Source organism: Lissotriton helveticus, chromosome 2_1 (genome assembly GCF_964261635.1).
Source record: "Lissotriton helveticus chromosome 2_1, aLisHel1.1, whole genome shotgun sequence".
NCBI classification, from domain to species: Eukaryota; Metazoa; Chordata; class Amphibia; order Caudata; family Salamandridae; genus Lissotriton; species Lissotriton helveticus.
The window spans coordinates 2075442489-2075469789 of NC_136059.1; the positions used below are offsets into that span (position 1 = coordinate 2075442489).

A 27301-nucleotide genomic window follows, 5' to 3' on the forward strand; every position below is an offset into this window, starting at 1 on the left:
ATTTGGTCATGGCCACTCCATAGTTGGCACGTAACGTCTCCTCTCTATCGCGAGAGACACGAATCCCCAGGTATTTAAGGTCATCGCTACACCACTCTAATGGGTAATCGAGAGGGAAGACCTGTACTGCATCAGTGAGGGGAAAAAACTGCGACTTTGCCCAATTGATGTGGACACCTGATACCCCTCCGAACATTATGAATTCTCTAAGCAGGGGATTGAGATGCGTCTCAGGATGCTTAACATATAGTGTGATGTCATCCGCATATAGGGACACATCTATTTGCCGCTGCAGACATAGCACTGCCCCCTCTCGGTGTAGCTGCCGTAAACGACAGGCTAGAGGTTCAACCGCGATGGCAAACAGTAAGGGAGAGAGCGGGCATCCCTGCCGGGTGCCTCTGGTAAGCGCAATAGGGAGTGACAGGCGGCCATTGATTAGCACTCGAGCAGTGGGGTCGGTATACAGGAGTCGAACCCAAGAGATAAACAATTTGGGGAAACCCATGCTGGCTAGAACCGAAAAGAGGTAAGGCCACTCGATCGAGTCGAATGCCTTAGTGGCATCCAGGAACACGGCTGCAACAGGGATGTCGGGGTGAACCGTGCGAAGCAAGGCAAAGAGGGTGCGAAGATTATGGGACGTAGATCTCCCCGCCACAAAGCCAGATTGATCAGGCAGGACCAACCTGGTCATGAGCAGCGACAGTCGGGTGGCCAAGACCTTAGCTAGGATCTTGACATCGCAATTCAGGAGGGATAGTGGTCGGTACGACTCACAGGTGGTGGGGTTTTTATCCGGTTTCAGAAGGGAGGTGATCACCACCTCGCGCATAGAGCGGGGGAGTATCCCATCAGCTAGGGATTCCGTGAAGACTTCGCGGAGCACCGGTGCCATTATGTCAATGTAAGTTTTATAAAATTCGGCCGGTAAGCCATCGAGCCCCGGCGCTTTACCATTCCGAAGGGACATGATGGCCTCGCGGATCTCGTCCAGCTCGAGAGGAGCCGCGAGAAACTCCCTGTTCCCATCACTGAGCCAACATAATGCCACCTCGTTAAGGTATTCAGTGTATGGGGTGTGTTCCACTGCCGTAGAAGTATACAGTGTAGAGTAGTGCATTGTGAAGGTGGACAGTATTTCCGCCGGGTCCCTGACTATAGTTCCGGCGTCGCCAGCGAGCTCAAGTATAGTGTTGTGCACCCGAGATGGTCGTGTGATTGCAGCGAGCACTTTTCCTGGCCTATCACCCTCACAATACTTACGAGCCACCCAGTGTTTGCCCCGATATTTCGCCTCCCTGGCTGCTTCCTCCTCAAACTCCGATAGTGTCTCCCTAAAGGTGGCGTGTAAGCGCGGGTCAGAATCTGTGGTCATGCGGTGTTCCAGAGTTCGCAGGCTGCGCTCCAGTGTGGCTATGGAGTGTAGGATATCACGCAGTACCCCGTGACTCTTGGAGATGCAGAAACCCCGGACGGTGACCTTAAAAGCCTCCCAGATGGTCTCGACAGAGTCAACCGAGCCTTTATTCCGTGGGAAAAAATCTGCTATTTCCTCACCCAGCTCAGTGCGGAAGACAGCGTCAGGACGCAGTCGCCACTGAGGTCGTGGATCGTCCCACCCAGGAACGCTGAACTGCATAGACACAGGGCTGTGATCGGAAAAGGTTCTAGGCAGGTGTTCTACTCCTATCAACTCTGCAGCAACCTCCCTGTCAACTAGAAAATAGTCGAGACGTGCCCATGTTCCAGTGTATGAGGTAAAGTGTGTCCCCTCCCGTCCCTGGGTATGCAGGCGCCTCCAGGCATCCAAGAGCCCACCCTCCTCTATGATTCCCTCCAATGTCGTTCTAGACCTGGGCTTGTAGGAGCTAACACCATCTGCCCTATCCATGTGGGGCACCAGTGCGAGGTTGAAGTCTCCACCCCATACAACATGTCGTGCCCCAACAGCTACAATCTTTCCCCATAGCGTAGAGAAAAAGGCAGGAGTATCAACGTTTGGTGCGTACATAGATACAAATACATAGACATCTCGGCCAATCCTTCCCCACAGTAAAGCATAACGCCCTTCTCTGTCCATCGCCTCTCCGAGACGATGAAACGGCACTCCGCGGGAGATGAGCACCGCAACCCCCCTTGCATAAGTCGAGTACGAGGAGAAAACACGGGCATTAGCCCACTTTGACCCAAAAGTGGCATCACCCTGAGCAGGCAGATGTGTCTCCTGCAACAGAGCAACTTGTACATGATGTCTGTTCAGATAAGCAAGTATATTTCTGCATTTCCTAGCATTATTCAGACCCCTGACATTCCATGACACGCATGTCAATCTTGCACTTGTATTCGATACTGCCATAGATGCAGCAAGACTATATGTGAAAACACACAAAAGGACACAGCCTCATGGCCACAGCCATCCCGCCCAAAACCCAAGGAAACACCATACCAGCAGAGAAAGATACAGTCTGAGCAATAGCAGCCTCGTAAAACCCAACCTCCCCCCACCCACCCCAGCATCCCAAACATGCCGGTAGCCATGAATCCCACCCTCTTAGTCCCTCCCCAACCTCCCCTCCAGCTGCAACAGCAGCAACAAAAAAACACAACCATGTAATGGGGAGCACCCAGTAGGGGTAAGGCATAGAGTGCGAACTGCCACCACCTGGTCCTAGCTCCAGTACTGTACTACCCTCGGTGGAGACTAAGACCAAGGGAGTGGTCCTTGGCGTACATTACCGCTGGGGGTGCAGTGTCCAAGCATGTCCATCTTCCTCCCACCTCTCCAGCGATCGAAGTCCCACATGCTGCTGAAAAGACAGCAGGCGTGGCTGGCGTTGTCAACACATACTGCAAGTACAGTTAGTTATCCTGTTGTCCAGGGGGTATATCAGCGTTCTCCAGGTCCTCGGCTGGCACATTCCCGCCCCTGCGCGCAGTACGCACAGATTTTAAAAAATCTTCTGCTTTCTGCGGGTTAGTAAAAAAGCGTTGCCTACCCTGATGGGTAACTCGCAGTTTCGCCGGATACAGGAGGGCATAGTCAATTTGGGCCTCTCGCAGCTTTTTCTTTACGGGCAGAAACTTGCGCCTCTCGTCTTGGACCATCGGTGTAAAATCAGGGTATATTGAAAAAGTGATCCCATTATACTGCAGCGACTGTTGAGTGCGGGCCGCCCGGAGGGCCGCGTCGCGATCCCGATAGTTCAATAGCCTTGCAATTATAGGCCTAGGAGGTAAGCCAGGCTGGGGGATCGGCGCCAATGATCGGTGGGCCCTCTCCACTATGAACTGAGGAGAAAAAGCGTCCTCTCCTACGGAACCCTTAAGCAACTTTTCCACGTACAGCTCCATTCTGCCTGTGGCTGTGGATTCCGGAACATTCGTTATGCGGATGTTGTTGCGGCGACTGCGCGCCTCCAAATCTTCGTTCTTCGCCGCTATGACACGAAGCAAATTGTCCATCCTGGCCAATTGCGACGTATGGGCTGCGGTGGAGTCCAAGTTGTCGGAAATCCGCTGCTCCGCAGTTGTGATGCGTTCCTCATGGCGGTCAACCTTGTGCACAAGGGCATCCAGCCGAGCCGTTACTCCATCTACTTTTTCCACGACAGTGGCAAAGCCTTGTCGCATTTCTTGGATCAGACTCGTGAGGTCCGCCGCAGGGGCCGGGGGTGGGGGGGGGGGTGGGTTGTGGAGAAGACGTGCTAGGCCCCGGGTTCAGCGGCGTCGACTTAGCGCCCCTGCGAGCAGTGTCAAAACTCAGTTTGGGCTGGCGGTGTTCAGGGCGCCCCATGGCAGCTGCCAGCGACAGGCCACAGATACGGGTGGCCAGTAGCAGGGCAATTCAATGGACCGGTGAAGGAGTGGTCAGTCGAGAGGGGCAGGACGGCCCCACCGCAGTGCACCTCAGTCAGATAGTACAGGAGAGACGGTGACAAACTCCGCCAGCCTGCGCCCTCTCAGGCTCCAAAGAAGCGATAGTGGTCGCAGGAGCACGCAGGGGACACCAGCGTCGCCCGGCGTGGGACCCAGGCCTCAGGGCCCGGGGCGGGTCCAGTTCAAGAGGATCCAGGCCAGTAGGACAGACAGCAGCGGCCAACAGCGAGAGGAGAGAGCCCCCCCGGGGACCGCCACGCAGGGGGGCAATCCAGGGCCCACGCTCAGGAGGGAGACACAGCAAGCCCCCGCACCGACAGTATCTTCAGGTCCGTCCCCGGCGTAGGAGCCCGTCAGCAGGGAGCACGGGGCAAAGGTAAGTCCCAGCGCGGTGGGGTCAGTCCTCGGACCCTGCAGGACCGCCGAGATCCGTCGCGCCGGCCAGGTACAGTGGCGGGGCGGGAAACAGCCCAGGCAGGCCGCAGCCCCGTCCAGCACGGGGGAATCAACCCCCCCCAGGCACCACTAAACCAGGGGCCACCAGCGGTGGGAAGGGGGGGGGGGGGACGCAGCACAGGGTAGGGCAGCCAGTCGTCTCCTACCCTCACGATGAGCGCCGCATGTCTTCCCAGCAGGATCTTAGGCCGTGGCGGCGAGGCGCGGCCCGCAGACTCGTGGCGATCCCCAGGGTCGCGTTAATACAGCAGCCGTTCCGGCGCCTGCCCGAGCTCCAGTGACAGGGCCGGTCAATCTTCAAACCTCCGTATCTCCGGTTCCGGAGCACTCAGAGCCGCCAGATTTGGAACGAGTGCGGGGAACAATGCAGGAGTCAGGATCTAATCTTCGTGGGATGATTTATCACCCCGTGGCGCAGGATAAGAGAAGGATCATGCGCCAAGGAACGGGAGCTGCACGTCTAGGCAGCCATTCCGTAAGCGCGCCCTCTAGCGCCCCCCTCCATGATGGTACTCTTGAAGACCCTCGTTATAGTTGACCTTGGTTCCCAGGCTTCTTCTTCCGTGCGCTGATACCCCCTGAAATTCCTGGAGACTCCTACAGGCCTGCGCAAGGCGCCACTGAACAAAGTCCCTTTCATTCGAGCTGATTAGGACCCTCGCACCTGCATACAGCTCGTCCTGCAGTGGGCCTCAAATTCCAGACTTCACCATATCTTAGGCCATAAAACACTCTCAGAGCTCCATACTGGACACCTCACGACCTCTCCTCTAACGAGCACATGACGATTTAAACTACATGACATTATCTGCTCTGGCCTACTTGATTTACATGCAGCAGGTTCCTGCACTCTTAAAACGTTAACTTGATTTAAACAGCAAACATTCTTAACTAGCATACGTTTCTAAAATAACACATCTATAAAGCATATACTTTTAACCCTAAGTTCAATAGTACATTTTGAAAGAACCATGTCAACCTTGTCTCACATTATTTTAGCAGCACGTTTAGATTTGCTTGTGAATTGCCATGAGGCCTACACAAAATACTGGGTTTTAGAGTTACATTCAACTCTTACATTATTCCTGTAACATGAGAACGTGAGGTTTTTCATATTCATCCCAAACATTTCTACATTAGTCTCACACAGTTATGATTATTGTTACTCTACTTAAACATTCTATGCATTTCACCACTGAATATAAGACACTCGGTGTATTTCACTTCTAAATATAAACACTCTGGTGCAAAGTACATGTTAACTAACTACGTGCTTGTAAATATGGCGTACTTATACATTTTTTCCCAAACTTGTGCTCTCTCAGTCCCCCCTTTGATGACCTTCAGGGGTCATCATCACCATGACACTAAAAATGTAGAAGCTTTTAAAGTGAAGTCAGGACAGTACCACTTCTTTTCATACTCTCTAATGCTTTCAGACTTTTGTATTGGGTGTCCTGCATCGCTGTCAACTCTTCTTCCTGTTTCTTCATAGCTCTCTGTAACCTATTTGCTCTATACCATTGATACAAACGCACCAATCCCCACAAAGTGATTACACAAATCACTACTATGATGATGGGTTTCAATATGTACCAAACGATACCCTTTCCTAAGTTGGCAAACCAACTTCCAACTTTACCCATTCCATGGCCTACTTTTTCCCACACATTTACCTTTGCCAGGTCCTCAATTTCGTAGTGTATGGCAGTGATGTTTTGTATATACTTCTCTAGAGGCTTTGAATTGTCTGGAATGTAAGTACAACATTCCTGAACCTTCAAGGCCCTACAGACTCCTCCCTCTTTTGCTAACAGAACATCTAAAGCAAGTCGGTTCTGAAGAACCATTGCCCTAATCGATTGCATCTCCCCTTCTATCAGCATCAAGGATCTTGCAGTACTGGCAGACAGTCTATCTACGACTGTAGCTAACCTCCTGATCTTAATGTCATTCATTATCAATCCTAAGAAAGGGAATGCAGCACCTATTACATCTCCAACTACTTCTGCTGCACCCAGCCCTCGCTTCCATCTAGTTGATATTTCTTTCTTAGGCGTGTCTAAATTCTCAACATGATATATTTTAGGGAAGACAACAGCCAGATAGCATGATCCGTACCAATTATCTGGTAACTTCACATAGGCATATCTTCCACATACAAAATATACATTTGGTATTGCTTGCATCCCTTTCATGAAGTTCTTAGAGTAGTACTCCAATTGAAAAGCATGTTCGCAATTGACTTGTCCTACATAAACGTTTTCATAGTAGGAGTAACTCCTGTGAATGCACAGTTTCCCCCGTTTCTCCTTATCCAAAGCAATTGGACCAATACTTCCTTTTCGTTGTTGTGCCCTTTCTTCCTTGGTCCAATCTGTTTCTCCTTGTCCTGATGCCTTCAATACCTTCTGCTTCCTGTATCTAGTATCTACCTGTGCTATAAACTTTTTCTCAACTTCTGATATTTGACAAGTCAGATTGTTTATTCGAGCATGTGAAGTATCTAACGTTCTCCATGGAATAAACCATTTGTGTAACCTGTCTTCGCTTTTGTAGTAGTCCCATTTGTTCAAATGCTTGAAATTCGGAACCTCTGGCAATGTCGAGTCGAAATTCGAGAAGTAATACTCAAATCCGTCTCGTCCATAAAACATACTTAACAATAAACTGCACGTTATTCCATATGTCAACGGGAGATGATGGTATTTGATACCCTCCTCCACCGAAATTGGTAATTGCATACATACATAGCAGTCCTTTACCTCCATGGCATCAACATATTCATAAAGCAATTTAGCATAAGCATTTGACTTGTAATTCCCCTGTGACTCATCCATGTGTAACCTTTTTACTTCTGCATCTAACAACGCTTTGTCTTTCTCATTGATGTTTCCCTTTTCCTTAACTGTGGTAGTTCTCGGTGTTGACACTCCCTTATCCTCCTTAACTGTGGTTCCATCCCCTTCATGTCCCGCTAGGAATGAAACAGTTACCACTAGAATTATAAGAGAAACCACTACTCCTAAAAATGTAACAGCTATACATTTTGCCCTGCGGTTCGGGTTGCCAGCCTCCATGTTCTCAAACAGTGTAGTTTTCGACTTTCTTCCAGCATTCACTTCCTCTTCTTTTCAAACAAAGTCTTTCTCTCTTGCAATGTCTTTCTTGAAACACTTGGAAGCTTGACAATTTGTTTCCGCAAAACAGTTCAAAGTCCAGTAGAAAATAGACAACCCTAGCCCTTCTCCATCCACTAAAATGAAACCCCTATCACTTTTCTTCTTCCACTCGGCGCTAGGTTATCCTGCAACAAGTTTACAATTTCTTTTCAAAAGTCTTATTTTCGTCTGAAGTTATGTATGACTCAAGGAGTGACACTACTTCTTCATAAACGTCCATCCGAAGTATCATTCCCTCAGGTTCTGGACAGTTCGTACCACACCATGGAAAGTCAACCTTTTCTAGGATTATTCTCCTTATTTCGCTCAAGACAAGTGGACGGACGAAATTGAGAGTTAGCGTTTTTTCAATTTCTAATCCTGGTACTATCAGTTCTATATCCACAATTACAAAGGGGTCCGTTCTAATCAAGATCACTTTCTTCACTTTTCCAGATCTGCACCCCTTTGAAGACATTCGTAGTATGGTTTTAGTCCACAACAATAAGCACTCCTAGCAATTCTACTACTCGTTCAAGCATTTCCAAACGAAGAAGAGTTCCCTCCAATATTGGATATCGTGAACAGCAAACTGGAAACTCAACTGTCTCTAAAAGCAATTTTCTTATTCCACTCAGGAGAGCAGGATGAACGATGTTGAGTGTCAGCAACCTTTCGGTCTCCGCTCCTGGCAGTAGAAACTTTATTTGCACTGTGATGATCGGGTCAGTTCTGATCAGTTCCACTTCCCTGATCCTCCCTGTTCTGTGTCTCCCAGACATCTGCAACGAGGTAGGTCCAGTCGGGAGTAGAGTATCTTCTGCTAGGCACTCGCACCCTACTTGATCTTCTAAGACCCTCCTCGGCTTGATCCTGGATATCTTCTTCTGGATCTGAGTCTTCGGATATAGGAGTAAGCGTTTCTTCTTGGGCCGACCTCAAACTTAGCCTTCTTCTTCTTGTTGGCCAAGTGGCAGCTCCAAGCCTTATTCTCCTATTCCTTGTCCTCCCATTTGGTTCTTGGTCGCTCCGATACGGATCTGAGTCTGAGTCGTATTCACTCCTGCTCTCTCCTTCAGTTGCGTCTTCTGTCTCACTGCCGTCCTGCCTTCGCTCTTCTTCTGAATCCGATGCGTTCCCAACTTCTTCCGACACCTCCTCAGCTGCCTCAATCCCTTCTTGCGACTCTTCTTCCACTTCCGGGCTTTCGTCTGGGATGGGAGCTGTTCCTTCTAGAGGTGCTGGAACTCTTCTAGTATGGGATGCATGGATCCAATTTGGCAGCCCCCCGCACTTCACCGCGGTGTTCGTGATCAGGATTACCTGAAAGGGCCCACGCCAGCGAACATCTAGGCAGTTCTTCCGGACGTGTTTTTTAACCAGAACCCAGTCCCCTGGGTTCAGGTCATGACACAGGTTCCTCGCTGCTGGAACTTCAGCCGCATGCACCTGAAGGGACACAGAATGGATGGCGTCAGACAGTCCTTTACAATAATCCAAGATCAGATCATCTGTAATATTCAATAGAGCAGTAGTTGGAACTGTAGGAAGTCTCATGGCCCTCCCCATCAGGATCTCGTGGGGAGAGAGACCTGTCCTCCTATCAGGTGTGCTGCGCATGCTCATGAGCACCAATGGAAGAGCATCTGGCCAACTCAAGGATGTGGATGCCACTACTTTAGCCAATCTATTCTTCAAAGTGCCATTCACTTGTTCCACAATTCCTGAAGCTTCTGGTCGATAACTACAATGCAACTTTTGATCGATATTCAGTGTGGAGCACAACATCTTCACTATTTCGCTGTTAAAATGTTTTCCTCTGTCCGATTCCAAAGAGGCAGGCACCCCGAAGCGCGGTATCAACTCCCTGAGCAACAATTTAGCCACTGTGAGAGTATCGCACCTACGTGTAGGGTACGCTTCAACCCATCTGGAAAATACGCATACAATCACCAACACATACCGAAGGCGATTGACTCTTGGCATTTCGATGAAGTCTAGTTGCATTCTATTGAAAGGCCCCCCTGACCTCCCAATGTGACTCAGTGTGACTGGTGTTCGTTTGCCTACGTTCAGTTGTTGGCAGGTAACACATCGCTTACATACTGATTCTGCTGCTATTCTGAATTTCGGGCAATACCAAGTCTGCCTAAAAACTCTCATCATAGCATCCCTTCCTAGATGTACTGGACCATGTATTTCTCTCGCCATGGGATTAGCTAATTCTTCAGGTAACACAGCTCTCCCATCTGCTGAAACCCAAAAATCCATTTCACTTCGCACACAGCCTGCTATTTCCCATGCCTTTTTCTCTGTTTCAGGTGCGTTCTCCTGCATTATCCTTAAATCCTCCCAAGTGTCTACAGTTTCTAGCATCATACTTAATTCAGTCTTTTCTTCTGCACCTTCTATTTCCACCTTTGAGAAAGAATAACTTTGTTCCGCACAATAGCGTGCGACTTCATCAGCATATCTATTACCTTGTGACACAAAATCCGTATTCTTAGTATGAGCTACACACTTCACCACTGCAATATCAACAGGACCTTGTAATGCTTCTATCAGCAATCGCACAAATTCTCCATTTCGAATGGGCGAACCAGAGGAGGTCATGTAACCCCTCTGAGACCACAACTGCCCGAAATCATGAACCACACCGAAACCATATTGGCTGTCCGTGTAGATGGTGACTCTCTTTCCATTTCCTGCTATGCAGGCACGAGTTAGGGCAATAATCTCTGCTACCTGTGCGGAATGTACTCCTTCCAGGCAAGCGGCTTCCACAACTCCAGTAATGGTACAAACAGCATAAGCTGCTCTTAACCGACCAGTATCGTCTCTTAAACATGAGCCATCAACAAAGTAAATTTCATCGGGGTCAGACAATGGCTCATCCACTATATCTGGTCTGGGTTTCGTGCATAGTTCAGTCACATCAAGGCAATCGTGGTCTTCACATCCTTCGCCTTCTATTACAGTAGGTAATGGCATCAAAGTAGCAGGATTCAAGACAGAGCATCTCCTGAGGGTCACGTTTTCTGCGGCAAGTATAACTTGCTCATAACGCGTGAGCCTACTATTGGTCAGATGCTGCGTCTTCGTCCTGGTCATTAACAATTCAACTGAATGCGGTACATACACCACTACTGGATGTCCCATCACAATACTCTCGCTCCTTTCAATGCTGACACCCGTTGCAGCAACGGATTTGAGACATCCGGGCAACGCTGCGGCTACTGGATCTAATGTAGCCGAAAAATATGCAACTGGTCTACGGGCAGTACCGTGGGTCTGTGCCAAGACTGACAAAGCACATCCCTCTCTCTCACAGCAATAGAGTGAAAACGACTTTTCATAATCTGGCATTCCCAGAGCCGGAGCACGACATAAATCGTCTCTCAGCTGTAAAAACGCCACCAGACATTCTTCATCCCATGGTACCGGATCACTCACCTCCTTGTGCGTCAGTTTCTGTAAGGGTTTTGCTTTCAGTGAAAAGTTAACTATCCACTGTCGGCAGTAACCCACCATTCCTAAGAACATTCTAACTTCTCTCTGTGTTGTAGGCGCATTCATTTTCATTATCGCCTCAATCCTCTCTGGGGACACCTTACGTTTCCCTTTTTCTAACCTGTGCCCTAGATACTGTACTTCTGTCAGACAATACTGTAACTTGCTCGGAGATACCTTATGTCCATTTTCAGCTAAATGATTCAGTAAGGCAATTGAATCTACTTTACAAGCTTCCTCTGTTTCTGACGCAACAAGTAGGTCATCTATGTACTGTACCAGAACCGAGTTCTGTGGCAGTACTAGATTCTCAAGATTCTTTTTCAACAACTGATTAAAGATGGATGGACTGTCTGTGAATCCTTGTGGAATTCGACACCATGTTAAAACGCGATCTTCCATTTTAAACGCAAAAAAGTACCTGCTCTCTTCATCCAATGGGATTGAAAAGAAAGCCTGACAAAGATCTATCACTGTGAACCATTCTGCTTGACATGGTATTTGAAACAATATTACTGATGGATTCGGTACCACGGGACAACATGAAACGACTATGTTGTTAATCTTTCGTAAATCCTGAACTATCCTAAACTTCCCACTAGGTTTCTGCAAACCCATAATCGGGGAGTTACAAGGACTGCCCACGATTTCCTTCAGTATTCCCTGCTGTATCATTGACTCGATCACAGGCTTTATTCCCGCAATCGTTTCCTGGGACAATTTGTATTGAGGCGTTCTTGGAAACTCAACATTTGGTTTTACCAGAATTTTTACCGGTTCTACCCCTTTAATCAATCCTATATCTTCTCCTGTGAAATCCCACACCTCTGACGCCACTGCATCTCTTAAGTCTTGTGGAAGATCTTCTACAGTCAGAGTAGGATATAGTTCTACACAGAATTTTGAATTGGCCACCTTAAAGGTAGCATCATCGTCGGTAGTCTGTACCTCCACTCCTTGTGGGGTGCAGTATATGGTGCAATTCAATTTGCATAACAAATCCCTACCTAACAGACATACCGGACTCGAGTCACAAACCACAAACTGATGTTCGTTCATGTGGTTTCCAATTTTCACAGACACTGGTTCTGTCAAGGGACTAGTCATTCTTTTATTTGCGACTCCTACCACTTGAATTGTTTCCCCTGACATTGGCAAGTCTGGAACTACCGCTGATCTCAGAGTCGAACGAGTAGCCCCAGTGTCCACTAAGAACGTAGTGGGACACCCTGCCACTTCTGCCTCAACAAATGGCCCTCTCTGATCCACTTCTAGAACTGCCCGAGGGTACAGTCTTCTTCACTGCTCACCCGTTGTCCTGTCAATGGATCAATGTAATAACATTTTTCTTCCTCGATAAACAGAGGCATTTGTTTAAAGACCTTTCCTCCAGCTGTTATCTTCGGTGGCTGTGGGAATTGGGCCCGTGGAGCCGAAGTCCCCCCTTTGGCCACCTTACTGCTTGGGACTGTCACTTTTTGCACTGGGTCTTCTTGGACCTGCTCTTCTACTTCTTGCTCTCCGTTTTCAGGGTTAAAGGGACAGTCGCGTCGCCAATGCCCCACCTGGTGACACAGATGACACTTTGTCGTTTTCTTTAAAGTGGCAAAGTCTATCCTAGGTCTCTGCCCTTCTTCATTATCCTTGTTCTGACCATTTGGTTTTCGTCCCATCCCCTGCTTCTGCTGACCACCCTTCCCAGCGGACTGCATTTGCACCACCATCAATTTCTCCTTTAGATTCTTGGCTTTAGAATCTATCTCGTCACTGCAGTACCTCGCATATCGTAAAATCTCATCTAGTGGTTTGTTCTGCCAACAGATTAAATGTTGCTGTATCATCAAACAAATATCAGGCCTCAACCCCAAGACAAACTTTGACACGAACTGCCCTATGTCTTTGGGATCCATTACATCTAGTCCACTGTATTGCTTGAATGTTTTCAACAATCTTTCATAAAACTCGTGAACTGTCTCCTTGGGTTCCTGCCTTGTTCGGTCTATTTTTACCCAATCTATATCCTGTGGTGGTACCTTATCTTTCAGCCATGCTATTACCCTTTCATACTTTCGCATGACAATCTCAGATGGTCCATTTGTTCGAACATCCCTCAATGGTTCAGCATTTGGCCATTCGACACTAGTCTTGCACGGGGTCCACAAATCAGATGGGACCACGATGTCAAACAACGTGTTCAAATCTATCCACAGTACTTTCGAAATTTTAACAAACCTCTCTACCTGCTTATACCACTCGACTGGGTTGTCCCGCAACTTCGGAAATGAGTTGGTAAATGCGGCTAAGTCTCCTCTACTCCAGGGCACATGTACATAATTTCCATTTGATATTTCTCGCAAAGGGAATGCCTCCATCTGCATTACCCTTCCCTCAGGGGTCATCACATTAGTACTTCGCCTAACTGTGCCCTTTTTCGACCACCTTTCCTCCCATTTATCCAGTTCTCTCCACACTCTTATCCCTGTTACCAACTCTCTTATGTGTGTTTTTAATCCAGCAGTTCTCTTCTCATCTAGATCTTGGTCTGCGTACTGTAATCTGTGGTTGCTCTGCAATGCCCTTGTCCTAGACAAATCCACGGCATACTTGTCTGCCAAATCGGTCAGTTTTTCATGAACCGTTCTAGCTTTCCTAGTAATATCCTTTGCCATGAACAATAACTCATCCTGTTCATACAATTCTATCCTTTCCAAAGGCAATGTTCCATCTATTATCTCATCAACATCTGATTTTAAACTGGTAACATCAAGCCTTTTTGCCTTTATTTCAGCTTTCAAGACACTCAATTTAGCTCCTCCATCTGCATCTCTCCCATCCCAGCTCCGAGATCTACGTTTAGGTATTGGTGAATTATAGGGAGTCCTCCCCTGTTCCCATCTCTCCAAGTCCCATGCCTTTCCGTCTTCTCGGGGTGGGTGGTGAAACACTCCTTCATGCCTCCCAGCCTCTCTCTCTCCATCCTGGCTAGTTTCACGGGATTGAGGATAAGAGGTTCTATTACTCCCTCTTTCTTCCCTACTTCCCTGTGCTTCCTGAGTATTCGAGGCGTGGCGGGACCTATCGCTGTTCTCCTTTCTCCAATGTTGAACGTCTTCCCCAAGGGTATGATGAAGGCACCTAAACCTATTCTGGAAAGCCCGTACCGCCTCATCTCCTCCGTTCCCCCAGAGACGGGACATTTCCTCACATTCTACAATCCTAGTATTTTGTTCCGGCTGTTCTCTCTGATTTGTAGGACATGCATCCCCTCTATTCTCTTGACTTTGGCCTTCCCGGCTCTGACTACTCTCGCTGGCCCCACAATGAGATACAGTCCCGTTACCCCTGCTTTCCCACTCTGGTTCCGTTCTTGTCCTGTTACTCGGAGATACTATGGACCCGTCCCATTCCCTCAAATCAGCTCTTAACTCTGAAAAAGATCTTGGCCGCGGTCCCCTTAGATCCATTGGTCCTCTCGGACCTCCCTGTTCTGAATTGGGACCGACAGTTGTGTCTAATGGGGTGTTCCACGTTACCGAACCTGGTAATTGTTTCCATGCATTCGTCACATTATTCCTCCTTTCCATCTCAATCCTTTCCCTATCCAATTGCCTTTGTTGTTCCCCTCTATCTCTCTCAGAATTATAGATCGAAACTATGGGTCCTATGGTAACAGGCACTTGAAGAGCGTCTGGCAATCCCACAGACTCAACCCTTTCTGTGGTTGGCGTTTTCTGCACCACAAATCTTCCCACTACACTCTGTACAGTGTTGTTTAGAGGTGTTTCTCCGCCTTTGCTAGGTGTCCATTCCGATATAGGGAGTGGTGTATACCCCTCTATCTCATTCCCATCTTCCCTTGCGAGCCCTCTATCTTCTATCAATCCCACTCTCGGAGGTGGTCTATCCATTAACAATCTGTTTATCAGATTGTCCTCCGACTCGCTTTCCTCGTCTTCTTCCATGAGGTTTCCTCCTCCTGACACCTCCCTCATCGGATACATTTTCTCCACCTCAATAGTCTGTACCCTCCAACGCTTTTCCTCCTCATCCCATTTGGAATCTCGCACTGCCCTTACCGATCGCGTCAGCCTTTGTTGACGCCTGTTCAAATTTCGGTCGTGTGCAGCCTTAATCCATGCATTAAGAGCCTCAAACTGTGTTGGTCTAGGTGAGGGTTTCAATGAGGACATGGTTGCTTTTAGCCGATGTAACACCTCTAACTTAAACGTTCCATACTTCGGGAACTGCATTTCCTCATTTCCTTCCGTAAGCTTATTCCAAGCCCCAATCCACAATATCGTATGCAGCCCAACATTCGTTGCCATATAATGAGCTGGCGTACCCTCTGGGGGAGCCTCTTCCCCGTAATAATGTTCACTTCGTTTACGTTTAAAAATCCCTTTCAAACACTTAAAACACTTCATGATTTCTCTTTTCTCCGCGTTTGTTTACTTCCTGATGATATTCCACCAATCTCGGCGCCGTTCTCACTAACTGGCCTATCCGTACGCGACTTTCCTCCGACGTCACTCTAGCCGCCCAACCAGAGCGCGGCTCTAGCTAACGTCACACCAACCGCTCAATCAGAGCGCGGCTCTAGCCGACGTCACCCGTCCCCCTTCGCAGCAGTTCCCCTCCTTTCTCAGCTCGTCTCCTCGGTCATGCACGCATCCCATTCATACTCTGAAAAATGATTACTTCCGTCCAAGCGATCACCTTTCTTTGACTGTACGCCCACAGTCTTTCTGTAGTTGTCACCCTAACTTGGCGAAATGTCTTTCCGATTACTTCCAGACAATCGCCTTCTCCGATAGGTTACTCACACACAGTAACTTTCGACCAGCGTCCGTTACTCATACACTCACTCTTACACTCCCCCTATCTTGGATCCACGGCGGTCAATGGTACCTCGTGACCTCCGTACTATGGTCGACAACTACCCTGGATGTTCGATACACCCAAAACCACTTAAGCTCTGGCCTGAACTTAAGATTTCGCCAGTACACCCGTTTACCAGGTTACCAGTTTACCAGGTTGCGCGCGCTCACAACCTTCTCTCTTTCACACTACAGGCATTCAACTCCGCAAGACATTACAATACAAATACCACACAAAACACCGCAATCTGTTCACGCATGACCCTTTTTATACTCACTCTCCGATACTGCTGCTTTTCTCGCACCGTCTGCACCTTTCGGCACACGATTCTTCCGCTGCTCGTCTCTCGACGTCTCGGGCCTTGGGGTAAACTAACCTCTCTAGATTACCTTCCTCAAGAAGATAACCATCCTCACTCTGCTACCAACTGCTAACGCGGGATTACTGGTTACTAATTATCTTACCAAATCCCATTTCCTGTCGACTGAATCGTTGGTACCTGTCTTGAGTAAAAGGTAATCTCACAATAAAAAATCAATTTAAGAACTTACACCACTCTAAATGACCACTGACCAAAATTAAGTTTTAAAGATTTAATATAAAGTCAAAGATAACTGAAGATACAAACTTCTCAAAATGAGATTCAAAAGGTATATCGGTATCACTATGAACATGAACTTCTTGAATAGTCTGAGTCTGAAGAACAAAATAATAAGTACAAGCTCTAACAACATGAGCGTTGCCAAAATGAATACAAGTTGCAACCTCAAAGTCATTACAGAAAGAAAAATTAAGGTTAGTCTGTCCCTACCCTACACTAAATGACATCCCTACTTAGCAAGATCTTAACCCTCTAGGTGTCAGCCGTGGTGATTTCCTAAGAAGATCACGCACTTCTCTTTGTCTCTTCTCAGATAATGGGTCTCTCCTGATCAGCCTATCTGCCTACCCATCCGCTTCCTTAGGCTCCCAAAATCATCTGCTCTGCTCTCCTCCCGGGTCACTTTCCCTAATACCACATCACATTTCCAATAGAAACGCCCCTTGGGACGCCCCTCACGTGGTACATCTTTCCGCGGCAAACTCCATGATGGTACTCTTGAAGACCCTCGTTATAGTTGACCTTGGTTCCCAGGCTTCTTCTTCCGTGCGCTGATACCCCCTGAAATTCCTGGAGACTCCTACAGGCCTGCGCAAGGCGCCACTGAACAAAGTCCCTTTCATTCGAGCTGATTAGGACCCTCGCACCTGCATACAGCTCGTCCTGCAGTGGGCCTCAAATTCCAGACTTCACCATATCTTAGGCCATAAAACACTCTCAGAGCTCCATACTGGACACCTCACGACCTCTCCTCTAACGAGCACATGACGATTTAAACTACATGACATTATCTGCTCTGGCCTACTTGATTTACATGCAGCAGGTTCCTGCACTCTTAAAACGTTAACTTGATTTAAACAGCAAACATTCTTAACTAGCATACGTTTCTAAAATAACACATCTATAAAGCATATACTTTTAACCCTAAGTTCAATAGTACATTTTGAAAGAACCATGTCAACCTTGTCTCACATTATTTTAGCAGCACGTTTAGATTTGCTTGTGAATTGCCATGAGGCCTACACAAAATACTGGGTTTTAGAGTTACATTCAACTCTTACATTATTCCTGTAACATGAGAACGTGAGGTTTTTCATATTCATCCCAAACATTTCTACATTAGTCTCACACAGTTATGATTATTGTTACTCTACTTAAACATTCTATGCATTTCACCACTGAATATAAGACACTCGGTGTATTTCACTTCTAAATATAAACACTCTGGTGCAAAGTACATGTTAACTAACTACGTGCTTGTAAATATGGCGTACTTATACATTTTTTCCCAAACTTGTGCTCTCTCAGTAGTATTGCTACAGGTGATTCCCTTCCTTCGTTTACCTACAAAATTATCATCTATTTTATGTAATGCTTTGACTGCGATCTTAAGACTGCTTCAAAGCCCTGTGCATGGGTGGGTGAGGCAGGTGACAAAGGGACCAGCGGTGAGGTCATCATTCGCACAGTGACAGCTTGTTGTGGAGGACAGTCATTGGCTCCAGGAGTTACACTCGCATTCACACAAATGGGTTGTAGGCATTTCCTGAATCCCAAGAAGCCTGTGCCATGGCAGAGGGGTCGAGGGTGTGAGATGCCTCACAGAAGCAAGGAAAACATTATTCATTCTATGCAAATGTTAGTGCGCCACATTCACCAGTTCCTCTGGTCCATCAGGTTCTCGGGGAAGACTCCTGTCTCAGATTGTCGACTTAACTGATAGAGGATGTCTGGGGGGTGGAGGGGTGAGTGGAGCGGAGTAGAGAACTGAACAATCTTCTGGCTCAAACAAGTAATTGTGAGCTCCTCTGTGAGATGAGAGAGTTCTCTGTGGTGGTACTGTATGGGGAGCAGGGCAGATCTTGCAACATCTCCAGCCTAGCTCACGCAAGTGTACGTTACATCCTGTGTGGTACCATAAGGTAGACATCACACCAAAGTGCTATATTTATTTATTTGGTGCTTTCTATGGAGTGATTAATCTTCCTTTGTTTACTTCAGATTGCTGGAGAGAAGGAGAACCAAATTACTACTTTGTGGGGTCATTGGAATGAGAAGAGTGAGGGAGGAGTTTGTCTGATGCTCTTCGGCCTCAAGCCCCTAGCCGCAGAGGATTAGTTGAAGGCTGAGTAGGCCAGGTGTTTTGTAAAATGAAAGGATGCCCTTCATGCAGGGCTGCTGAGGGTTAGACTACGAGGGGTGATCTGTCCATTTGTTCTATAAAAATAGCTGCTGATTTGGATGATGTCAGACCTTTGTTTGTTTGTGGCATGCCACTGTTGCTCTGGATGGGGCTCTCTGAGGCAGCTGATAGCTCTCCCTAGGCACCCTGCTGCCCATGTGAGGAGCAAAGCCCACCGATGAGCTATTCTCTTTGCCTGAGTTAGCGCCTCCTTTTGTTCCGCCCTGCAGATTTATTGGTTCAAAGACGGCAAGCAGATCTCTATAAGAAGCGAGCACTATAGGATCGAAAGAGAGCCGGAGGGTACCTGCTCACTCAGCATCACGGCCTCCACCCTGGACGACGACGGGAATTACACCATCATGGCTGCCAACCCACAGGTAAGCCCAGGTGTGGCTAGAGACTCAGCCATGGTCTTTATTTTTCCATTAAAACATGAAGTCATCGCAATGCAGCTAATGCAAGAATAATTCAACACATCCTTTCTTCCGCATCGGCACAGCCGTGGCCTGAACAAGAGGTCTTTGTTTTCACTCTCACATGATTTTCATCTGCAGTGTGTGTTCACCATCCTCACCTGCATTTTTTCTCCATTAGATCATACTTTGGGATAGTACTTGAGCTCTGGGCGGAGTTCACTGGCTGTTTTCCAATCTTTGAAATAATGTATGAACTTTGTGATTTCATAAAGCTAGAATACAGTTGACATCTAATCCAGGGTATTGATTTGCAAAATTCCCTCATGCACACAGCCCCGATATTAGAAGAACCACTCAACACACAGTTTTGGTGCATGGTACTACACGCCAGTGATATTTCATGTATATTACATCCACAGTTGCATCTTTTAGTTTAACAAATGCTTCTCTGTATTCCAGGGCTAAAAAAAAATTATAATGAAAACGCATTGCACTAAGTCTAGCATTAAACAAAATATTAGCTGGCCCTTCGGAGGAGTTGTTGTCTGGGTGGATTCGGCGTTGGTCTTGAACGCTGGAGACCAAGGTTCAAATCAAAGTTTCCCTCTTTCAACACACATTGTGCTGTCATAAGGGCATCACTTTATTGGAAAGCTAGCTCAGTGACTTAGGCACTTGCTACTGACTTAAGCTGTGACCAGTCAACCGATCTAGAAATTGAATCCTGGCAAAACCAACATGTTCATCCTTCCTTCTGAGGGTGGCAAATTGAACATCATTGAATTGAGTGTTAGTAACGGCTGTTATATACAATAGGCAGATACGTTTGTTTCTATAAAATCTATATGTAAACACTGGGATGTATGTTCTGGAAAAATGTATTTTCGTCAAACCCCTTACCCTATATCCAGTTATTAAACCCGCCACCTCCCTCCTGTAAATCTTTTGCTGAAATATGAGGACAAAACTACTGTAGTGAAGAGGCACAGTAGAGCTAACTTTGTAGTATTGCTGTGACATAACTCAAAGGGAAACACGCACCCCTACTGTAGCTCATTGACATTTGGAATGTCCCTTTCCACATCTGTTTTCCACCCCAGACCTGTAAATAGTATTGTGTTCTGCACCCAGCCACCTGGCCCTCTTCTGAGGTATAACACCGTTGTGTAGCTAATAGTGAGTCCTACGGGAGTGATTGTGTGTGCTTTACGGTATATCATACTGAAGGTGGCCTTTAGCCGTTTTTCAAGCTAGAGGGTATTTCGATCTGCAGTTGAAAATAGTAAATTTAAACAGAAAGAGATGCTAAGCAGTCCACCATGCGGTCTCATTAAGATGCACCTCAGCGTATTGACACCTTGCTGTCTCAAATGATCTGTGCCTCAGGAAACCGTTGCTCCCTAATTCTGAAAGGTAGTATTCTATTTATACTTCTGGCAAATACGTGCCCTGTGTCTGAGACCTGTCAGTGTGGTAGAAAAAAAAGGAAAAACATATTTCTCCTTTGCATTTTGGTTGAAAGATACAATCCATCTTAAAATGAGTATTGTTTATTCTTGTCCTCCTTTAATATTCACTTATTCCCAACCAAAGACGCCAGTGAGCAATCACTTAGAATTTTCCAACTATAAAAATGTATGGATAAAGCTCCAAGGGTTAATCCGCTGCATAAGGCGTGCTAAAACGGGGTAATAATCATAGGGCTAGATACAACTGTTAGCTCCCAACCACATTTCGAAAGGAACCCTGAGCTCTGGTTCCATCCTTACCTGACTATCCGATTCTACAGAGTATGTGTTTTAGACTCCACACAACCAATCACGAGCCGGCATCATTATAGGACCTCATTGTGAGAGCATCCAGTAATCCCTATGCGACCAATAATGGAAGTTACAGGTCTCATTGGGATTTCACATTGTGGTGTTCCTCACACAGATGTTTGCTGCTCAAAGCAGCTGAGAATTGTTTGAAACCCCTGGGAATACAAATCAGATTCAGCATGAAAACACTGGCTTCTGACTTTAATTCCCCAAAAATGTCTAATCTCCATTATTTCCATGCCGATGCGATTGCACGGATCCCTTTTAATGGTAATGTAAGTTTGGGATCAGGGAAACAGCAGGGATCATTCTGGGGCACTCAAAATGACGCCCTTAGACATCCATTTTCTACATATCTCATCTCTCACAAGCAAAATAATATAGCAGATACTTCATGCCTGGACATTGGGATATTCCAATGCAACATTTACAAATAAAATAAAAAAGCAATCAATAGTTAGTCAAACATTTATAGAGCACGCGTACAACCAAGGCTGTCTCGAGGCTCTGTACAGAATGAAAACTTGCTTAATAGGTTTGGAATAAGTACGTTTTCAACTCTTGATTGAATTTCAATAAATGTCCTACAGTGCAAAGGGAGTCAGAGACATTATTCCAGACAAGCTCGGAGAGTCCCCGAATATCTCACCCCCAAAGGTGACAAATTAAGGTAGGAAGAGGGCACCAGGTTCTTATTGGCAGTAGACAGGATCCTTACAGGAGCATGGCAGATAACTGTGTCCCAACAGCAACCCAGAAGAGATCTTTGTCTGTGATATGAAGACACTTATCCTGGATTCTAGAATCCACAGGAAGTCAATGTGGGTTTCATTTTGCTACAGTAATGTGATCTATTTTCCCTGGACCCCAGATCAGCTGATGGGCAGTTTGGGCTTGTTGTAATCTGGCAGTCCTCCCTCATGATATGCCTAAGTATAGTGCATTACAAAAGTCCAATTGAAGGATGCTGAGGTCCTGATAAGGATGGGCCTCCACTTAGCTGGAATAGGATGTATACTGACTGTCGGGCATGCGAAAAACTATGGTTTTACTTAAAGTAGAAACTGTGATGTCATTGAAAGGGAGTCATCACACAAAGAATTCCCATTGTTTCTCCCTTTTTACTGGTGTCCTATTAAGGTTTTGTCCAGCTCTCAGACATCAGGACTTAGTGAGCTTAGAACATAAAAGTAAACTCTGAAGTTCATTCTCCCCGCTGGTACCATAACCAAGGTGTATCATCTGAGTATGAACGACACCGGAGACCGTTGCCCGACATGACATTCATACGTGGTTGCATGTAAACTTTAAAGATAGGAGATCATTGGGAGCCTTGCGGAACTCCACATCTCATGTCTACATTATTGGACGAAAAGATAACGTTTAATGCTTGATTTAAGCCACTCAGAAAGGATCTGGAAGCAGGTCACCCAACTACTCTCGCCACTGACTATGAATAGGAACCCTTGGTCCACCGTATGAAATGCATCAGAAGATCTAAGAAGACCCACAGACCTTTAGCATAAACCTCTTTGTTTGTAAAGCTACTTCAGTGTTATGTTATGTTAGCGCATATTTATAAAGCGCACGGCTACTCCCTGGAGTGTCCCGGCGCTGAAAACAGCCATACATCATGTAACATAGGGCAAAGCAGACCACTATCTAACGGCTCACAACTGAAAGACCCATGTTTTAAGACCTTTCCTGAAGGTCAGGAGATCAGGGCTCTGTCTGATAGAGAGAGGGAGGCTATTCCACAGCCGTGAGGCAACTGCATGAAAGGATCTGCCTCCAGTCCAAGACAATCTCACTCTGGAAGTGACAATCAAAAGTTGGTATGAAGATCTCAGGGTGCGCTGGGAGAAATAGGGCCGAAATCTGTCCCTAACATAAGGGGCTCCAATCTTATGGAAGGCTTTAAAACCCAGAACCAGGGCTTTAAACTGATTTATTTTCCGTACCGGAAACCAATTAAGTGAAGACAGGAGCTGGGTGGTATGAGTTCTAGAGCCTGTCAAAAAGATGGCTCTAGCTGCTGCGTTCTGGATCACTTGTAGCCGGCCCAAAAGATATTTAGGGAGGCCGAGATACAAGGAAGTAACATAGTCCAGTCTAGACATTATTATTATTATTATTTTTTTTTAAAAGACCTTTATTGTACATTTCCATCGTAACACAGCTTAAGGCCTACAACCTCTTGGGCCGGCCGACATAGCAACACAGTTGAAATATCGTTGGCAGGTTAACATAGCCGTATAGCCGATAACCCTGGGACTCGGCGGCGAATGGAAACATGTTGTACATAATTCAAACATTCCAACTGTACGTCGTGACTTAGGTCTATGATTTTTGTTTTTTTCTGTGTAACCAAACTTTACGTTAAATTAAAGTCACATTAAACACTGTCTAGACATTATTAAAGCCTGAACCACTGTCTTCCTGTAAGGGATGGAGAGCATGGCGTAGGTCAGTGTTCGGTAGAATTTTGATCCTTTTGTAAACTACCTCCCAACTATTTATCTTGCTTCTAAATGGGTGGTTATTGAAAATGTTTTATTTTTGTTAATTGTACACACAAAATTTCAGCTAGGCTGCATGGAGGAAATTGTGGCATTTTGTGAACATGAGTTAGAGCCTTAGAGTTGACAGAAGGTTTATTCAATTTTTAATTTATATATGGTGTGTTTTTGTAAGGCAAGCATACTGTTTAGAAAGTGGGAGTGTGGCTACCCCAACTGCTAAGCTTAGTTTTTATTCCACCATCTGGTTCCCAAACTTTCGAAAGGTTACTAAAAACGTTGTCCCCATCAATAAGTAGTAAATCCCCAGATCATTCTGCGCTTCCTACTGCAGGCCTGCACTGCCTGCGACAAGCCCGGGCACTTGTTATCCTGGCAATAGCGGTAGGGACATATCTGACTGAACCTCTGCAAGAGTGAGGACAAGGAGTGACTGGCGCGGCTCGGATGGGTGGCGTGTTGGGCTGACCAGGCACCGAGTGACGGCAGAACGGGAGGTAACTATGGAAAAGTAAGAGGGGTGAGTAAGTGAAAGGACAGGAGTGCATTAACGCTCAATGGAAACGGACATAAGAGGGATTTAGTAGCTACTGTGCAGAAGTGGCCTTAGGGTGGAGGATAGGTGGGAGATAGAGATATCCACTTATCTATTTAATAAGATATACATATGAGATAGCCAACAGCAGCTCCTGAATGTCACCCTGGAATCCACAGTGATTTTTAATAATGGTGTGATGAACTGTTGTTGGGTACATTAATCATATTTAAAACACGCACAGGATTTCTCATTTCTGTGGTGTGATAAGTGCCGCGTTTGTTCTCTTTGCTGGTGGTAAGCAACACGCAGAATGCCCCTCTGATGTCACTGATGTAGCATGTGGTTAAAGTTAGAGATTTAATTTAGCACAATAATGGTGACTCTGTATCAGTGATAAGCTTTGGGCAGTCTTGGGTCTACATCTACATACCCAACAAAGTTCTACAAAAATGTGTACATTGTCCAAATGTATGATTTTCTGTTGCACTGATGTTCCACTTAGAAGAGTAGAGTTGCCATCCTGCGTGTTTCTCACTGTGGAGGTGTACGCGGTTTTCCAGTGTGTGGATATGGTGCAGTGTTTCTCACTGTGGAGTTGTACAGAGTTTTCCGTTGTGAGGATATGGTGCTGTGTTTCTCACTGTGGAGGTGTAGGGAGTTTTCCTTTGTGATGATATGGTGCGGTGTTTCTCACTGTGAGGGTGTACAGTGTTTTCCATTGTGAGAATATGGTGTGTTGGTTCTCACTGTGGAGTTGTACAGAGTGTTCCTTTGTGAGAATATGGTGTGGTGGTTCTCACTGTGGAGTTGTACAGAGTTTTCCTTTGTGAGGATATGGTGCTGTGTTTCTCACTGTGGAGGTGTAGAGTTTTCAATTGTAATGATATGGTGCAGGGTTTCTCACTATGAGGGTGTACAGTGTTTTCAATTGTGGAGATATGGTGTGGTGTTTCTCACTGTGGGGTTGTACAGAGTTTTCCATTGTGAGAATATGGTGCGGTATTTCTCACTGTGGAGGTGTACAGAGTTTTCCAATGTGAGGATATGGTGCGGTTTTCTCACTGTGAGGGTGTACAGTGTTTTCCATTGTGAGGATATGGTGCAGTGTTTCTCACAGTGGAGTTCGACAGAGTTTTCCATTGTGAGGATATGATGCAGTGTTTCTCACAGTGGAGTTGTTCAGAGTTTTCCATTGTGAGGTTATGGTGCGGTGTTTCTCACTGTGGAAGTGGGCAGTATTTTCCATTGTGAGGAGATGGTGCGGTGTTTCTCACCGTGGAGGTGTACAGAGTTTTCCATAGTGAGGATATGGTGCGGTGTTTCTCACTGTGGAAGTGGGCAGTATTTTCCATTGTGAGGATATGGTGCAGTGTTTCTCACTGTGGAAGTGGGCAGTATTTTCCATTGTGAGGATTTAGTGTGGTGTTTCTCACTGCGGAAGTGTGCAGTGTTTTCCATTGTGAGGAAATGGTGCAGTATTTCTCACTGTGAGGATGTACAGTGTTTTCCATTGTGAGGATATGGTGCTGTGTTCCTCACTGTGGAAGTGGGCAGTATTTTCCATTGTGAGGATTTGGTGTGGTGTTTCTCACTGTGGAAGTGTGCAGTGTTTTCCATTGTGAGGATATGGTGCGGTGGTTCTCACTGTGGAGTTGTACAGAGTGTTCCATTGTGAGGAGATGGTGTGGTGTTTCTCATTGTGAGGGTATACAGTGTTTTGCATTGTGAGGATATGGCGCAGTGTTTCTCACTGTGGAGTTGTACAGAATTTTCCATTGTGAGCATATGATGCAGTGTTTCTCACTGTGGAGGTGTACAAAGTTTTCCATTGTGAAGATATGACGCGGTGTCTCACTGTAGAAGTGGGTAGTGTTTTCCATTTTGAGAATATGGTGCGATGTTTCTCACTGTGGAGTTGTGCAGAATTTTCCATTGTGAGCATATGATGCAGTGTTTCTCACTGTGGAGGTGTACAGAGTTTTCCATTGTGAAGGAGGTGTACAGAGTTTTCCATTGTGAAGATATGACGCGGTGTGTCTCACTGTAGAAGTGTGCAGTGTTTTCCATTGTGAGGAGAGGGTGCGGTGTTTCTCACTGTGGAGTTGGGCGGAGTTTTCCATTGTGAGGATATGGTGCAGTGTTTCTCACTGTGGAGTTGTACAGAATTTTCCATTGTGGGCATATGATGCAGTGTTTGTCACTGTAGAGGTTTACAGAGTTTTACATTGTGAAGATATGACGCGGTGTGTCTCACTGTAGTGTGTAGTGTTTTCCATTGTGAGGAAATGGTGCGGTGTTTCTCACTGTGGAGTTGTACAGAATTTTCCATTGTGAGCATATGATGCAGTGTTTGTCACTGTGGAGGTGTACAGAGTTTTACATTGTGAAGATATGACGCGGTGTGTCTCACTGTAGAAGTGTGCAGTGTTTTCCATTGTGAGGAGAGGGTGCAGTGTTTCTCACTGTGCAGGATAAGGTGCATAAGACACTCAACAAACGCATTTCTGCGCTAATCACATTCCACCCTAGAGCAGCCGTGGCCAGTGCTGGTTAGAGCAGTGGGGCAGTGGTGCCCAGTGGGTGAGATTTTGATAGACGATGACGAGGGAAAATTAAATAAATCCTTAATTTTCCCTCATCAGCGCCGGTTGAAATCACCCCACCAGGCTTCACGGCCCTTACCTGCACAGGCCGCGTCTGCCATAAAGTGCCTGATCCAGACTGTTTTTCACTAGGGGGGATATGGTGCACAGTTTTTTTCACTGTTGAATTTATAGTGCATATTGTTCATCATTGTGGAGGATATAGTGCACTGGAAAATCAATGTATGAAGTTATTTTATATTCACGGTTCACTTAGGAGCGGAGTGCGCCTGGTCAACTTTGTTTCTTTTAATCACTGAGGAGGATGTACTACACTTGAAATTCAGTGCATACTTTGATGATGTGTTCATGTTTCACTAAGGAGAGTACAGAGAGCCGGATACAGTGCGCTTTTGTGTGGAGGCTATGGTGTGCAGTAATTCTCACTGTGGGATATATATAGTGCACATAGTTTATCACTGTGGAGGCTATGATGCACGTTGTGTAGAGCTTTGAGGAATATGGTGCACAGGAAACTCAATATGCAAAACTATTTTGTATTCACTGTTCACTTAGGAGAGGTGAGCACTTGGTCCAGTTTGGTTCTCACTGTGAAACTGCTACAAATTGGTAATCAATTCAGAGAATATAGTACAATGGAAACTCAATATATGCATTGATGTTGTGTTCATGTTCCACTTAAGAGCGTGCAGAACCCCGGACACAGTGCTTTTTTGGGTCTCGCTGGTAATGCAT

At 46.3% G+C, this 27301-nt stretch overlaps 1 protein-coding gene across 8 annotated transcripts in view; it reads left to right on the forward strand.

Annotated features, from left to right (window-relative positions):
* PALLD (palladin, cytoskeletal associated protein) overlaps window positions 1-27301 on the forward strand; it is a 1062357-nt gene that overhangs the window by 970143 nt on the left and 64913 nt on the right. For all 8 annotated transcript variants that reach the window (XM_078677029.1, XM_078677030.1, XM_078677035.1 and 5 more), the window contains one exon: window positions 18898-19047. In XM_078677029.1, coding sequence (XP_078533155.1) covers window positions 18898-19047 — 150 coding nt within the window. The remainder of the gene's footprint in view (window positions 1-18897; window positions 19048-27301) is intronic.